The sequence below is a fragment of the Mus musculus genome, chromosome 16, assembly GCF_000001635.26.
Source record: "Mus musculus strain C57BL/6J chromosome 16, GRCm38.p6 C57BL/6J".
NCBI lineage: Eukaryota > Metazoa > Chordata > Mammalia > Rodentia > Muridae > Mus > Mus musculus.
The window spans coordinates 22,407,546-22,423,868 of record NC_000082.6 but is presented as its reverse complement, the minus strand read 5'-3'; the positions used below and the strand labels follow the sequence as shown (position 1 = coordinate 22,423,868).

General features: G+C 45.5%; 1 protein-coding gene across 2 annotated transcripts in view; it reads left to right on the top strand.

Annotated features, from left to right (window-relative positions):
- The window catches only part of Etv5 (ets variant 5), a 58,258-nt gene that overhangs the window by 15,702 nt on the left and 26,233 nt on the right, over positions 1-16,323 (top strand). For both annotated transcript variants that reach the window (NM_023794.2, NM_001358428.1), the window contains exons 6-7: positions 10,895-11,024; positions 11,949-12,236. In NM_023794.2, the coding sequence (NP_076283.2) occupies positions 10,895-11,024; positions 11,949-12,236 (418 nt within the window). The remainder of the gene's footprint in view (positions 1-10,894; positions 11,025-11,948; positions 12,237-16,323) is intronic.

Below are 16,323 nucleotides of genomic sequence, written 5' to 3'. Positions count from 1 at the left end.
TGAGAGGAAGGTTTATGCAGCCTAATGTCTTGCTCTTAACCTACCTATGGTATTGGTTGACTTATCAGCCAGGGGGAGGAAGGTCTATTAGCTGTCAATTCCTGTATCTTGGAAGAGAGCCCCCAGGCAGCTTCATGGGACTGTTTGAGACTCTTCTGCTGACTCAATGGGGCTGGCTCAGCTCTTTTATCAGCTCAGTTTTTTTCTTCATCAGAGTTCAAACTCATGTATCAGGAGACATCAGGTGTCCATTTCAGAATGCTAAAGCAGTCTCGCACTGTCCAAACACTTGGTGTGTTTCTGGCATCCCACTTATAATCAGAGTAACTTCTCTATGCCACTCCCACATCTCCCCAGAATCTTTGAAGGTGCCCAGTAATTTTAGGTAGTGCACCAAGATTCCTAGGGTTTTATCCCCAAAATGCTGCCCCAAAAGGCCCTGGTTCTTAAATTTCCAAAAATGTGGTCTAGCCCCACATGCTCTTATGGACAGAGACTGTGTTCTCATTCCATTCCTCCTGTAGCAGGATCTGGCTCTAGAGGCTCTGGGTATTTCCCTCTGGCTGACCTCCTCAGTCTTAGCTGGGTCCTGTTCCTGTACCATGCATGTAGCCTAGGCTCTATTTGTTGCCTTTTTATGCTTTTACATTCAAAGCCTTTCTTTAGCTGATTTTTATTACCTGGTTTCCAGGTCTGAATCCTGACATTTTTTTGGTCTTCCACTGTTTTATCTTGTTCCAGGATAGGGTTTCTCTGTGTAGCCCTGGCTGTCCTGGAACTTGCTCTGTAGACCAGGCTACCCTTGAACTCAGAGATCTGCCTGCCTCTGCCCCCAACCCCATCCTCAGTGCTGGGATAAAGACACGTGCCACCAACCACCCCGCAGCATCATTTGTTTTCTCTCCGTACACTAATTCCTGAAGCTGCTTCTGCTGACTTCAGTGTGTTCTCTGCAGCAGAGAAATCTGACTTGCAAAGTCCATCAAACGCTCCAGGTTCTTGATTTGGCTATTAGGTTATTTATTGGACAGAGGGTCCATATTACAGGCTCTTCTGCAGCTATTCATTGATGAACTGTGCTTCCTTGTGATTAATCCTATATCATGAGATCCTGAACCATAGCAGGAGGTGGTAGTGAGTCCTGTGGTCCTTGCTGAAATGACAGACAGGACAAATAACCCATTAGTAATGCTCTTGACTAGAGCCTCCTCCCTGCTCTTCTCCTGGTCCTGGCCCTGTTTAGCCTTTATGAGCAGAAAGGGCCAAACCAGCTATTTGGAAAGCGTTGAGGAGAACTTCAAGGAAGAGAGTCTGAGTTTTTGAAGTCTTTTTAATTATCACAGGCTGGCTGGTGGTGGCTGCTTTGCGCTCTCTTGGACTGTGGGCATGAAATCTAATGAGCTGTCCAGCTGGTCTGGCGGTGGTGGGAATCTGTTGTCTGTATATCTTCACAAGGAGAGGCGGGGATGCTTGTGAATGCTTGTGCTTCTGAGTTGGACATATGCTTTAGTTCTTGCTCTCTGTGGTTCCATATGTGTATGAAATTACCGATAGGTTTATTTCAGTCATTCTATACTTTGCACCAGGGCAGCAGAGAGTAGTGGTGACAGTGGCAGTTTTCATCTTGTCCTCCCTAGGATATCTTACTCTTTTTCTAAGTAGGTCGAAGCCGACAAAATAATTGAGAACCACAGTCTTAAGCATTAGACAACGATCAACATTTGTTCTTGTATGATTTTTAGATTCCTAAGGTTTACCCTATGCTTCTAATTTGGTAACACACCAAGGTTCGTCTTCTTCACGTGTAAATGCGTGGGCTTCAAGGTTTTTGTTTGTTTGTTTGTTTCCTCTCTGTGTGGACGTGGTTGTGGATCTGTGTTGTGCATGCAGATGTGGACGTCCAAACATAACATCAGTGGAAAAACAGACTTCCGCACGGGCTGGGCTGTCATGCTCTATTGCTTGGCACCGTATATATTTATTTTTCTTGAGACAGGCTCTCTGTCTGACGAAGCTGGACCTCACCGGTTGGCTAGAGCCGGGACTGCAGGTGCGTACTGCCACGCCTGGCTTTTGACGTGGGTGCTGGGGAATCTCAACTCAGGTCCTCACAGTGGCACAGCAAGCATCTTTACCTAGTGAGTTTCTCCCTGGCTCCAGCTTTGAAGTTCTTAACTCTTAGCCGGTTAGTCAACCGCAGATAAGGTTGGCTCTGTCCCTTTCTTTGGGGGAAAAGAAAGATAACTTGTTTTCTTGGTTTATTTTTAAAGGCAGATCACTCCATTTTTACAGTTGTCTAATTGCATGCGTTTGCTCTCTCCCTTTCTCTCCCCCCTCATTTTGAATTGTTTAGAAGCAGTTTGTAAAAACTGACATTTCCCCTCCAACTACTTTAGTCATTTCCAAAAGTTAGGGAAATTCTTCCCTATAATCCAAGGAAAGCAATGACCTGTTCCAAACTCCCCAGTTGTCCCCAAGGTTGACACTGCTTCTGATGTAGGATTCGGAGATTAAGCCCCACCCACCGTGGTTTAAGTTGCGTTAGAATTGCTGACCCGGTTACGGGTATATTTAAAAAGAGTGTATAGAACTGAAAGCAGCCTGTGGAAATGCTCATCTTGGGTCCGGAAATCTCCTATGCTGTTGATCCGTTCCCTCGCACTCTGGTTACCGTGGTGAACTTCGAAGAATAGCATTAGATGTTGGTAGTCCCATGAGAAAGAGCTTGTGCATGCTTGAGGAGAGGGCTTTTGGGAAACTCATGACAGATTTCAGCACAAGACTGAGGACATTGCCCAGCTTGCTGTGGGAGGAGCATGAGGACCTGAAGTCAAATCTCCAGCTCCCATGTAAAAAGCCAGGTGTGACCACGCGTGCCTGTAACCCCAGCGTTGAGAACGAGGACGGCTGGGCTTGTTGGCTGGGTTCCAGACAGTGAGAGTCTGTCTCAAAGGAATAAGGTGAAGAGTAACAGAGCAGGACCCCTGTGTCCATCTCTAGCTTCCCTGTTACTGATTCTGTATATTCACGTGCATAGATATCACACATAAATAAGAAATCAACAAAATCAGGACTGGAGAGATGGCTCAGTGGTTAAGAGCACTGACTGCTCTTACAGAGGTCCTGAATTCAAATCCCAGCAACCACTTGGTGGTTCACAACCATTCGTAATGAGATCTGATGCCCTGTTCTGGGATGTCTGAAGACAGCTACAGTATACTTACATATAATAAATAAATAAATCTTTAAAAAGAAAAAGCAAAAGCAATTTTTAAAAGTTTAAGTTTAGCATAGCTCACCCAGTAACTGACTTCACTATGTTAAAGTTGAGGGTTTGTGCTTACAGAACTTAGCTAGATTAGATATGGAAATGATATACTCCCCTATATGTCCTCCAGTTCTACTCTTGGGACTTTGTGCTCCCTAACTGTAATTGATAATGCCCCTGGCTTTTATTTTTTTCAGACAGTTGCCAGATAAAATGGGTATCAGCCACTCTGCTCATCTGAAAATCCCTTTTACTGGATTTGAGACTCTTAGGTGCCTCCTTTTCCAAATATCCTCTTCAAGTAACAGAACCTGTCTCCTTAGCTCATCTTCCAATGCAAGGTGTGGTCCACTGTCTCTACCACCCACTGGTGCTGCTGTAGCCAACACAAAGTGTGTAAAAGTGATGCTAGTGTGTGTTACGGATAGCCATTGTACTCTGGACCTCACAACAGCTTTGGATGTGTACCTAAGCCAGGCAGTAAGTAGTTCTGGCCTGGATAAGGGAGGGAGAGGCTCATGAGGCCTCTGCTACCCGGGGATCTTTGGCAGGGGGAGAGATTTCCCTTGGAGGTGGAGCTGCTGATAGGGTACAGACCCTCCCACAGGAAGCAGTAACAGGATTTCATGGGTCATTAGAAAGCAAAACATGAAGATGTGAGAGGCATACGTTGAGAGGGGGCTGGGATGGTGGCAGGGGAGTTAGAGGTGTGCTTACAATGCCTGTAAACATGGAGGCTACATGGGTTAGCATTGTCTTCTAACATTATTTGTATGTAGATTGACAGTGTGTCTGCCTTTATGCCAGGGTTATTTTGTTAGCGTATTTGCGAGATTCATCTCTGTCAATAAATGTAATTGTTATTTATTCATTCTAATCTCTGTACATAGCTAAGGTTTTGCCTAGGGTTACATTGAATGCATAGATAAATTTGAGAATTGATGTCTTTATAATATTAAGCTTTTCAGTCCATGATACATCCTTTCATTTATTCTTTAATTTTTGCTAGCGGCTTATGAAAATCTTTCATTAGACTGTATTTAAGTAATTGATATTTCTGTTGCTATTGAAATTTTCACTGCATCTTAATTGTCTGTGGGGAGGGCACATGTGCTATAACACACATGTGACAATTTGGGGAGTCAGGTCTCTCCTATCATATGGCTTTTAGGGATCAAATTTCAGACTAGTTGGCTGGCAACTTTGCCCAGTGAGCTTTTTCTTTTTCTTTCTTTTTTTTTTTTATTATATGTAAGTACACTGTAGCTGTCTTCAGACACTCCAGAAGAGGGAGTCAGATCTTGTTATGGATGGTTGTGAGCCACCATGTGGTTGCTGGGATTTGAACTCTGGACCTTTGGAAGAGCAGTCGGGTGCTCTTACCCACTGAGCCATCTCACCAGCGCCCCCCCCCCTTTTTTTTTTTTTTTTTTTTTGGTTTTTTGAGACAGGGTTTCTCTGTATAGCCCTAGCTGTCCTGGAACTCACTCTATAGACCAGGCTGGTCTCGAACTCAGAAATCCACCTGCCTCTGCCTTCCAAGTGCTGGGATTAAAGGTGTGCGCCACCACTGTCCGGCCCAGTGAGCTTTTTCATTGGCCCAAAATATATTTTCTTTACTTTTTAAATTAATTTTATTCCTTTTTGTGTACATTTTACTTGCCTGTATATATGCATACCACATGTGTGCTTGGTGCCCTCGAAGGGCAGAAGAGGGTCTGAGATCCAGTGAAGCTGAAGTTACAGAGGATTGTGAACCACCATGTGGGTGCTGGGAATCAAACCCAGGTCCTCTGCAGGAGGAAGGGACAAGTGTTCCTAACAGCAGAGCTGTCTCTCCCCAGCCCCCTAAGTATATTTTCTTATTTCATATTCCATATTACTTTTGGATGCTGGATGCAGAAACGGTTCTTTCTGTATATTCAGCTCGTAACAAATGACCCTGCCTGGTGAGCCCCTCACACTTTGTTCTTTGTGTGTTTATATTGTCTGTGTGCTCATCTACTTATCTGTGAAGTATGACAGTTTAATTCTTCTCTGATCCCTCTGCGTGTGTGGCTTTTGTTTTCCTTTCCTCTGTTGTTGGGGACCAGCTGGTTTGTGAACCCTGTGTCCCTTGCAAGGAATTTCCGAGTCTGGTAGGACAAAAAGCTATGAGGTTAAGTTGGTTGATAGGTAAACGCGGTATTTAAATTTAAAATGGGGTCTGATGGGCTCGAGGATGCTGAGCTGTAATGTATGCCCAGGTGTGGGCTTAATTAAATGTCACCATCTCATTTTTATCTGTGCTTGGGTATAGTGAGTTCATATAGTGAAGCAGAAAGCTGGAGCCTGGACTCTGTTCTCGCCTCAGAGGTGGCTTTAAGAGAGGGGTGTTGAGATACACATCTTCCAGTGTGTTGGCAGGTATCTAAATGAGCAGAAGGCTTTGGCCAACTGGACTGTAGGAGGGAGAATGAGACCCTGTAGGAGGAACACTAGAACAGAAGGCATGGATTGCAAAGAACGAAGACCGTGGGAGTGAGGAAGCTTAGCTGCCAATAGGCGCGAAGGAGGATCCTGGACGTTTTGTGTGGCAGTGGCAGAGGAAGGTGTCTGTCCCCTAGTGGGTTGGGTGTCAGGTGTGCCCTACCTGGAAACTGCACGGTAAACATGAGGCTGCAGCCTTGAGATTTGGCAAATAACTTTTTTCATGTTTTCTGGTGTGGCTTCCTTTTCCATCTCTACTTCCATCTGCCTCTTGGGAAATTGCATCTTGCTTTTCAGCCCATGATGACCTTGAACCCTATCCGGCTGACCTGAGTGCTGTGATGACAGGCACATCACCACCATGGCTGACTACATGATGGACTTTCATCACTAGCAATTGTCTCTGTCTCTCTTCATACAGCCCAAGCTGGTCTCAAACTTGCTATGTGCCTGGGGCTGGCCTTGAACTCTTGAAGTCTTCCTGCTTCTATCTCACAACTGTTGGTATTACACATGGGAGCCACTATGCCCAGCTCCAGAGTCTGTTTTCTCTCTGATCACCTCTGAGACTCTAATAGGATGCTTAAGAACTGCTTGGTTAGAAGTCCTGGAAACTTACTAGCTGAGAGACTGTAGCAGGCTCCACGAGCTTTTTTCCTATCTAAATGGAACGAGTGCAAATAACATTTTCCATTGGAAAGACTGAAGGAAATGAAATGAGTGCAGGCATCTATTTACCACAGAGGAGGACGAAGAGCCTGCCTGGTTGTCTCTTTCTTGATCTGTCTCCTTTATTCTTTTCCAGAATTACTGTTTCCTCCTGTCTCTTTTCCTTTGTTCAAGAGTACATTTGAGGGAGGGGGAGATGACTCAGCACTTTCTGAGCAAGCATGAGGACCCAAATGCAAACTTCCAGCACCCAAGAAAAAGCCGATTGTGACTGTGTGCCTGCAACCCCAGGGGTGACTGAGCAGGAAGCCTAATGTCCTTTCCCCTGCTCTCCACGTGTGCCCACACACTCACGAGCACACGGAACACATGCGTGAGCGCGCACACAAGTCCTTTCAGCCAGGTATAATGTGATATTTTTATTGTTTTTAGGTTGAAAAAAAAAGTATGCCCTCTATTTCTAATGGGCAAAGTAGATACTTGGGATGTCTCCCAGTTCTGACCCTGTGGTAGGAGCCCAACAGTGACTTGGAGAGACTCCAAGTCTCTCCCTTTCCCAGAGACTCTTAAGACTCCGAGCCCAACTCCTTAGGGTCTCAGGGTTCTATGCATAGAGCATTGAACAAAGTGGGCCAAGGCCCCAACACCAACCTCTCTACTGCTTCTCTGAGAAAAACATGATGAAAGTCAAATCTAACTACTGTGATCTTCCTGTCAGCCTAACTTGTTAGCGCTGAGAGAATATGGTCTCACAAGGTCCAAGCAGGGAAGGCAGGAATGAGGTATTGGTGATGGTGAAGGCGGGAGTTGTTGTCAAGGTGACTGACTTTGTGAGCCCCTCTTTATCCTCTGAACACAAGAGTTTTCTAAGGGTAGGTGCTTATCAGCTCAAATAGGCAGCCCTTTGACCATTTCAGACTTCTGGAGTTGAGAGCCTTCCTGAGTCAAATCCACTTCTAACCTTTACAGCCAGCCACATACGTCTGCCATTGTTTATTTACGTAGTCCACTGTGGGAAGTCAAGCATTCTGTTAAAATTATGCAGCGTCTTCCTTCCCTCCATGGGGGTTCTGCTCTTGGGGCAGCTCAGTGTGCTTCATTTTACATATGAGGAAACACAAAAGCAAGGTGCATTCCTTGGCTTGATTGATACCCAGCAGAACTGGGCAATGGGCTGCTTCTCCTGGCTCTCAGGCCTCACCGCTCTTCTGTCAGCCCAGATCTGTGATCTCTCCAGATGCCTGATGGGGGATGGGCATTTACAGCTAAACTGTACCTAGAATTAAAGAGTGAATGTGGACCATGCCTTTGTGTTAAAAGCTGGTTTGTAATATAATCAATTTATACTTTATTATAGTGGGGGTGGTATGGTTTTTGATTTGGGGTGGGGGGGGTGTTTTGTTTTTGAGAGGTTTTGTCATGTAGCCCAATCTGGGCACAAACTTCTGATCCTCCTACCTGAACCTGAGTGTGCCACTGTGCCTAGCGCCACCATGCCTGGCTATTCGTCAAGTTTCTTGAAATTTCTAGATAAAGTTTGATTCCATTACAAGACAGCCAGGTGTAGAAGCCACTGACTGAGGTAGAGACAGCAAGTGGCATAGATTAGTTCGCCTTGTCAGGAAAACTGATAATTTTAATAATAAGATTGTAAAGAGGGAGAAACCTGAAGTGAGAAATTGAATATCACCCTTATCGTTTGCTTTTCCAAATTTAGGTAAAGCAATGATTATAAATGACAACTTTTAGACAAAGAAAAGCTAGGCTTTAAAGGCTATACATAATTTTTATTTAAAGTGGAGTTTGGATATTGTTCTGATTTGGTAGAAAGTTTTGACAGCAGGAAAGTAATAAAAGGAGAGGTCGTGACCAAGGGGCCATCCTGGAATTTCTCACTAACAAAATGCAAATGCAGAGGCTTAGCTTCTTTTTGTATCTGAAAACATTTGATAACAATTGACTCCCGGCTGCCATGATGTCACCATCAAAAACTCATGACAGAGACTCTAATATTAGACTTCTAAATATAATCTGCTAGTTCTCAACTTATTTCATGGATTCAGGAAAACACAGTTGGTGTTATGTAAGAAAGGAATTATGAAAACCAGTCTTCTCCAGTCTGTTGGCAAGACAGCCTTTTCTTTATATATATGGGGTGGAGGTAGACTGCACACATGTGTGGGGTGCATACAAATGGTGGGGGCTTGGGGTACACACACAGGGTGTGAATACATGTGTGTGCCTGTGTATAATGGCATTTGTGTGTGTGTTGGGGGCGGGGGAGCTTTCAGAAGTCAGTTCTCATTTACCATGGGATTTGGGGGTCAGATTCAGTTCATCAGATTTGAAGCTATAAGAGAAACCAGTTGTCTGGAAGATTGTTCAGTCTTCCTAGATAGAAAAGGATGCCTATGGAAATAAGTCTGACTAGTAAAATCAGATCTAAGCCAGAATCTTACAAGTGAGTAGTAGGAATAAACATTAAATCAGAGAAGATCTGAGGGGGTTTAGCAGAACACTGTCTCCTCTGCTTATGCCCTGAGTCTTGTGATAAGGGGGTTAAGTAGTGCTCAGAGAAGTTACCCTACACCCTGCAGGTAGATAGGCAGAAAGTAGCCATTTTAATATTCTTGCCAGAAGGGACAGCCCTCGTGCTACAGTGTCTGTGTTAGGGTTTGTTCTACTTTGGGGAAAGGGCCTCTTTGAAGCAATTTAGTATCCAGGTAAGGGCAAACTTAGCTTTCTGTATTCTGGAGTGTGGACGCACGGTAAATCCTTCATTTTGAGAAGTCTTGTTTTTCTGCCCTCTCAGGCTAATCCTATGCAGAATCTGTAGTGGGTGTCTAAGCACATGGCCCAGCCACGTGGACTTACCTCATGAATTCAGGAGAAGCCATTAGCATTGTCTTAGTCCATTTTCTGTTGCTGTAACAGGATAACCCAGCCTGGGTAATTTATGAAGAGTACATAAATATACGTGTGTGACTATAAGTCTGTCCATGTGTAGTTTGTAAAGTTTATTTTGGTTCTGGTTCTGGACACCGAGGAGCATCTGCTGAAGTCTTTATGCAAAGCAGAGGGAACGGGGAGTGCATGGGAAGAGACGAGACAGTGAAGCACACTCATGGAAGTGAAGAACGGGCTGGAGAGATAGCTTAGCGGTTAAGAGCACTGGCTGCTCCTCTAGAGGTCCCAAGTTCAATTCCCAGCACCCAGGTGGCAGCTTAAGATGTCTGCAATTCCAGTTTCATGGGGGTCTGACACCCTCATACAGACAATCGGTCAGAACACCAGTGAACATGAAATTAAAAAACAAAAGTGGAGACCCTGCTTCGTCTCTTCATGACCCAGACACCTCCCTTCAGTGTGGTTACATTGGGAAACAGTTTCAAGGGGAACAAACCATCACTGGGTACCACGACTTCTTATGGAAGCCTGCCCTTCCTGATAGGCTGCTGGGAATGGCTGGGAGCAGATACTGTGGACACAAAGTTCCCCACAGACTTCCTAGGTGGTCAGCCTTGGCCCAGAGGGCCACCAAGTTGGTTTTGTCTTTCGCTCTCAAGTGTTTTGTAATTCCCCTAAGCCTGCGTGGTCCTTACTCAGAACTACTATTTAGTGACACTTGAGAAAAGACTTTGAAAATCATATTTAACTTGGAAAGATGCTTCTGTATAAGGCACATATTGCAGCTAGGTGGTGTGGTATGGTGCTGGCGCACGTCTTAGTACAGCACTTGGGAGGCAGAGGCAGGCGGATCTCTGAGTGTGAGGCCAGCCTGGTCTACAAAGTGAGTTCCAGGACAGCCAGGGCTATACAGAGAAACCCTGTCTCGAAAAACCAAAACCAACCAACCAAAACAAAACAAAAATCCCAAAGGTGTTGATGAAATAAAAGACAACAGAGCCCTAAGAAGTGTGAACACCCAGAATCCTGTCTCCAAAAGGAGAAAACAACCCAAACTGTGGTGGCAGGCTTCAAATGGCTGTGGCAACACTTTTCTCTTTGCCCCACACCCAACCCAAAGACAGGGTTTCTCCTCATAGCCCTGGCTGTTCTAGAACTCACTCTATAAACCAGGCTAGTCTCACACTCAGAGAAATCCACCTGCCTCTGCCTCCCAAGTGCTGGGATTAAAGGCACGTGCCACCACTGCCCAGCACCTTTGGGGTTTTTCAAGTCTTCAGAAACTGGGAAACAAGACTCATGATTAAAGAAATTGGGCTGGGAGGGCCCTCATTTAAAATGTCCTGGGGTGATTTTTAAGGAGTTCACTATGTATCTCAGGCTAGCCACAAGCTCACCCTAAGCGCTTAGGTTGCAAGCATTCCGCTGAGGGACCTTAATCGGTTTTTAACAAAAGGTTGCATATTTAGGTGGGGCGGGTTTTCTTGACCTTGAGCTGTAAGAGCTACCTGCTGGGGAAGTTTGTGGGAAGAAGAGTGATTTAGTGAATAAATGCTGTCCCCCCCCCCCTTCTGATTTCAGTGGTGCTTCATGCTCCACCTCCCACCAAGATCAAACGGGAGCTGCACAGCCCCTCCTCCGAGTTGTCGTCCTGTAGCCACGAGCAGGCTCTTGGTGCTAAGTATGGAGAAAAGTGCCTCTACAACTATTGGTAAGGATTGGAGTGGAGACCTAGGGTGGCGGGGGTGGGTGGATGGCATGGAGAGCCTTGCAGAAAAAGGCTCTGGGCACAGCATCAGAAGTATCTATCAGGCCCTAGGGCAGAGCGTCGCCGCCCTGTGGTGTAAGCTTCTAGGTCTAGCTCATTCCACTGAGCCCATTTTATGCTATGCATGAAAGGCAAAACTTTCATTAAAATGCCATGGCTCCACAGGGAGCCATAGACATCCCCGCTAAGGCAAGAGCCTGGAACGCTGGGCCATCAGATCTGTGGCTTTGAGGCAGGTGATATACAGTCTTCCCGTCTATCATATATGTTAATGTGAACTTTTAGGCGGCAAGGAAATAATCTTAAAATCAGAATAAACAAAAAAGGCCCCCATGCTTGTGCCCTTTACTTAAGAATATCCAGGCCTCAGGAATGAGGCTTGAATTTTAATCATTCTTTGCACTTAAAGGTAAACGCAGATCTTCCTGGAACCAGTGAAGGCTTGTTTAATTTAAGCACTGTTACCTTCCACAAAGATTTTTGACCAATTTATAGGAACCCTGGAATATTTTGGAGAGGGGACCAGAGAAGGCCCATAAATTCCCAGCCTCACCCATACACCCCTGCACACACACACACACACACACACACACACAGATCTTTTAGAAGGAGGGAAAAAGGAAACCGGAAGCAGAAGCTAAAATTATCTTGGAGAAAAATCACAAGAAGTGTTAAACAAGTCCTTTGACGCCCCGCGTTTGTCACATTACCGAGGTACAAATATTCCCCTGGGCTGTAGCGATTTCACCGTGTTAATGACGTCATTTCCTGGCAACAATGGGCTGCAAACTGGTTTTCTGCTGGGCCTGGTTACTATGCAAATGCCTCCCTGGAGTTTAATGGATCCTTCTGTCTGTCTCTTTACAGTGCCTACGATAGGAAGCCTCCCTCTGGGTTCAAGCCATTAACCCCGCCCGCCACTCCTCTGTCACCCACCCATCAGAATTCCCTATTTCCCCCACCTCAGGCAACTCTGCCCACCTCAGGTCTCACCCCTGGAGCTGGCCCAGTTCAAGGGGTGGGTCCTGCCCCGACTCCTCACTCACTTCCAGAACCTGGATCACAGCAACAAACATTTGCGGTCCCCCGGCCACCACATCAGCCCCTGCAAATGCCAAAGATGATGCCTGAAAGCCAGTATCCATCAGAACAGAGGTGGGTACCACTCTGAACTAACTTACTCTCTCATGTCCTTTTCTCATCGGGAGAGAGAAGCAGTTAGTCATGTTGGCCAGGTACCTAGAAAGTTCCTACTCCACTAACGCCACTGACACATCAGTGAAGTGAGACTGCAGATGTACTGTGGGTATGGGCTAGTTATATAGCACCCTGTTCAGGAGGTTCTCAGAATGGTTTCTAGGATTGTAACCTCCTTAGGAAGCCTGGGTGGAGGGATGGCTTGCCCAGATGCACAGTCAACCCACCAATTTCTGGGCTCCTCATGAGATACAGCCTGTAAAACTGAGCTTTAGTTTACGCTGCTCCTAATCATGGTATTATTATTATTATTCTACTTGCATTCTGGGAAGAGTCTGAGTTATGGGAGCCATTATTATTCACATTTTAGCATAGTGAACTAAGAATGTTAGTAATAACATCTGCTTTTTTGAGGTAGAAACTTCCCGGTTTCCCTGTAGGTTGGTTTATATTTCTAACAGTTGAAACATCATGGTTATCTGGAGTCCTCCTTCATCAAAAGTAAAGGTAGAGAGGGATTCGGTTTTCTATGTTCATTGTGATAGTCTGGAAATGCGGCCAGGTGTGGACTTACTCATTGCGTGTCAGCTGTTCCTCATCTGTGTTGATAGTGAGATATGGTGACTGATCATGGTGTTAGTAGGATGGGAACCACCTCTCTGTAGGTGAGAGTGGGGGCCTGGAGAAGAGAAGGGCCAGATGGTTCTACCCAGGGTCTGTCTGGAGGTTATTTTGCTTGGTTATGGTCCTGTCCCCACTTTGTCTAACCTGCATGATATAGCTGGCTCATGGTCTTTTCCACGGTCAAGCCAAGAACCACAGAACAGCAATTGTGCTATATAGGGCCCCAGAGGTGATCACCATTTTGGGGGGTATCTGAGATTTGTAACGTGGCAGGGACATTGGTTCATGAGTTTCTCTTGCCACCGAGGGCGCATCTAAAAAAAACAAAAAAACAAAAAAAAATCAAACAGCTGCCACTAGGCTTTGGCAGTATCATATATATTCATAACCTTGTTCTTTTTCAAGAGAATTGATATTTTTATGGAAAAAAAAAACTACCAAGATTTTGGGTTCAAAAGTTGGTGGGCTTTTGCCATTTTCCTTTTACTAGTTTATTTTAAAGGGCGTCACTGATTTCCTGTAGGGGTTCTTGATGGGGGGTGGGAGGATGCTGTAGCGAATTTTCAGTTCAGGTATTTGAAATGCCTGGCAAATGTAGGCATAGGGAAGTTGCTTTGTTAAATCTGTTTGATTAGCACTTCTTTCCTCCCAGCCCTTGGTTCTTATCCTGAGCAGTGTGGCAGCTTATATGAATTGGTCGGGGGTTGAGGGAGAACTAACTATCTTGCTGGCCTCCTTGTCTTGCAACACTGTAACGCTGGCAGATAGAGGAGACCGGCTATCAGTTGTAGAACAGACAAGCCTCCTGGCTGCCTACCCTGGAGAAAGGAGATTCAGGTCCCCAGGAGTTATGACTGTCTGCCCTCAGGTCCAGAGGGAAAGCACATCGGTATCTTTTCCAGATGAGTCTTTTGTGAAGTGGCCTATCCGTCTTCAACTTCCTGTTTCTTTTCCCTTGGCCTGTAGTATGATGGTTCAAGACCTTTTGAGGTGACAGAAACTCTAGAAACCTGGGGTGAAAGGTGAGGTAGCGTGTGGGCTTCTAAAATGACAGACTAGGAGCAGAAATGGGGTACTTGGGGCTCCCCTAGAGCACTGTGCACGTGCACACACACACAAACACACACACATCGCAGGACGTGGAGGTAGAAACGCAGACTCCAGTGGGGAGGGATTGCTCCGTCTGAAGTACCTGCTGTGAAAGTTGGATTCTCAGATCCCCCTGTGAAAAGGCTAGGGATGGAGCTTCCTGCCTTTCTTCATCATGCTGAGGAGGCAGTGACCAGCAGATCCCTGGTGTTTGCTCGGCAGGCAGCCTAGCCTGCTTCATGAGGTCCAGGTCCAGTCTCAAAAACCAAAGTGGACAGAGCCTGAAGGACGACACCTGAAGTTGACCTTCTGTGTCCGCTCACACGGTGTCCGAGTGCATGCGTGTGTGTGTGTGTGTGTGCGTGTGTGTGTGTGCGCGTGTGCGTGTGCGCGCGTGCAAGCGCACGTGTTCGTAGGCCCTTAGTTCCACTGGAGTCTGCGTTGGTGGAGCTTGGGTGGGACTATCATTTGTCACTTAGATACACTGTGAGGAAGGCTCTTTACCTCACCTTGTTAATGCCCTTGTTAATGTAGGTTATTTTGTAGGATAAAGGGAATACCTGCTCTCCAGCCAAAGCAGAAGTTTGTTGTCCTTGTATTTTAATTTTACAGTGAGAGAGCAAAGCCTGAAATACCTTTTGATTGTCTCTGAATTGCAAATGTCCACGAGGATCCTTGAAAAGCTGAGTGCCCTTGGTCCTTGAACTTTGCTCCCCTCTGAAATGGCAATGTCTGTGGAGCTCAGCATTATTTCCTCTAAGCCCATGGGACAAGAGGTCTTTTGTTTTGTTCAGGGTAGGCCTGACCTGTTCAGAGTCTTCATCTTTTTCCTTAGACGGGATTAATCGCCTTCACTGTGTTTGTTGATAGTGGTGGCCATTTGCTGTGGCCCTGCTTTAAACAGCTAAAATAACCATAGTCAGAGTATATTCTTGGTGTTCCATGTAATCTGCCTATATAACTCTTAACAACTCAGTTTATTTTTGGAAGATAAATACTGCATTTGAAAGCAGTGATTTATATTGGTGGTTCCTCCCACGTGGTGTGGGAGGGGATCATGTATTTGGCGTGCTACAGCGTGTTCCATTTATACTCCATGAGAGCTCTGTTTTTCCTTTGGCCAGACCAATCTTGATGGTTATACGTGTTTTGTTTTTGTTTTTGTCCCTATAGTAGAAAACCAAAACAAAACTGCTTTTGGGTAGTACGCAAGAGCATCCATATTATGATGTTCAGTCACTGGTGGAACGAAATACCCAGGCATAGGTCAACCACATGATGAACTGCCAGCATGGCCATGTTAGTCAGGACTTGAGGAAAGGACCAACTAACTCACTGAGAGCTGTCTCCTGCCGTGTGGTCTGGGCCTCTAAAGCCTGGTTTGAGCTGTTTTCTGGAACTTCGATAGCACAGAAACTATGATATTTGATAGGTTACAAGACCGACTTCCTCTTGGAGTCCATCCCGGACAAACTGTCATATATTCACCATTGCCCTCCAGGTCTTGTGTTGTTACAGGAAAGGGTTGACTGAGTCACAGTCTAACTCAGCTTGGAAGACAGACTGTGTGCATCCTCATCGTGGGTCTGGCTAATAACGTGCTTTGTGTGGGTTCATTTTGGGGTCTAAAGCCAAATTTGCTTGGATTCTTAATGAAACTTTCTTTGACAGACTGGGTAACTTTCTCCTGATAGTTGACTCTGAAAGCTAGTTTCTAGCATTTCACTGTCTGTCTATCTGCCTGTCTGTCTGTATTTCCTCTGTCAAACTAATGGAGATCTCCTCTGCCCTTCATGAAAAGTTATCAGTGTTGAAAATTATCAGACAATGCTTTTACCTATTGAAAAGAAATGATCAAATTATTTTTCCTTTAATAATGTGTATTACGCTAATTTAAACGATATTGTCCATGTATTCTTCTGACATTGTTTGTTGCTTAGTATCTTATTTTTTGTTTATTTTTAATGTATGGGGTTTTGTGCTTGTGTGACACAGAATGTATATGGAGGTCAGAGGCCAACTTGAAAAAGTCAGTGGGCTCCTTCCACCCTGGGGGGGAGGGGTTGATTCAAATTGTCAGGCTTGGTGGGTGCTCTTTGCCCCCTGCGCCCTGCCCTGGCTCTATGGCCGGTCATCGGCATTGTTGAACTTACTTTCTCTGACTTACTTAGGACCTCTGCATCAAATTTGCAATTGAGAATGAGGTGGTTTTCCTTGGGTCCGCACTGAGGTTGTGTTCATCAGATGAGTAGAGGATGTCTTTATACTGGGACTGTTTAGCACACTGAAGCCTTGGCAGACACTGCGGAAGCCCTAGCAAGTAACGTCTACT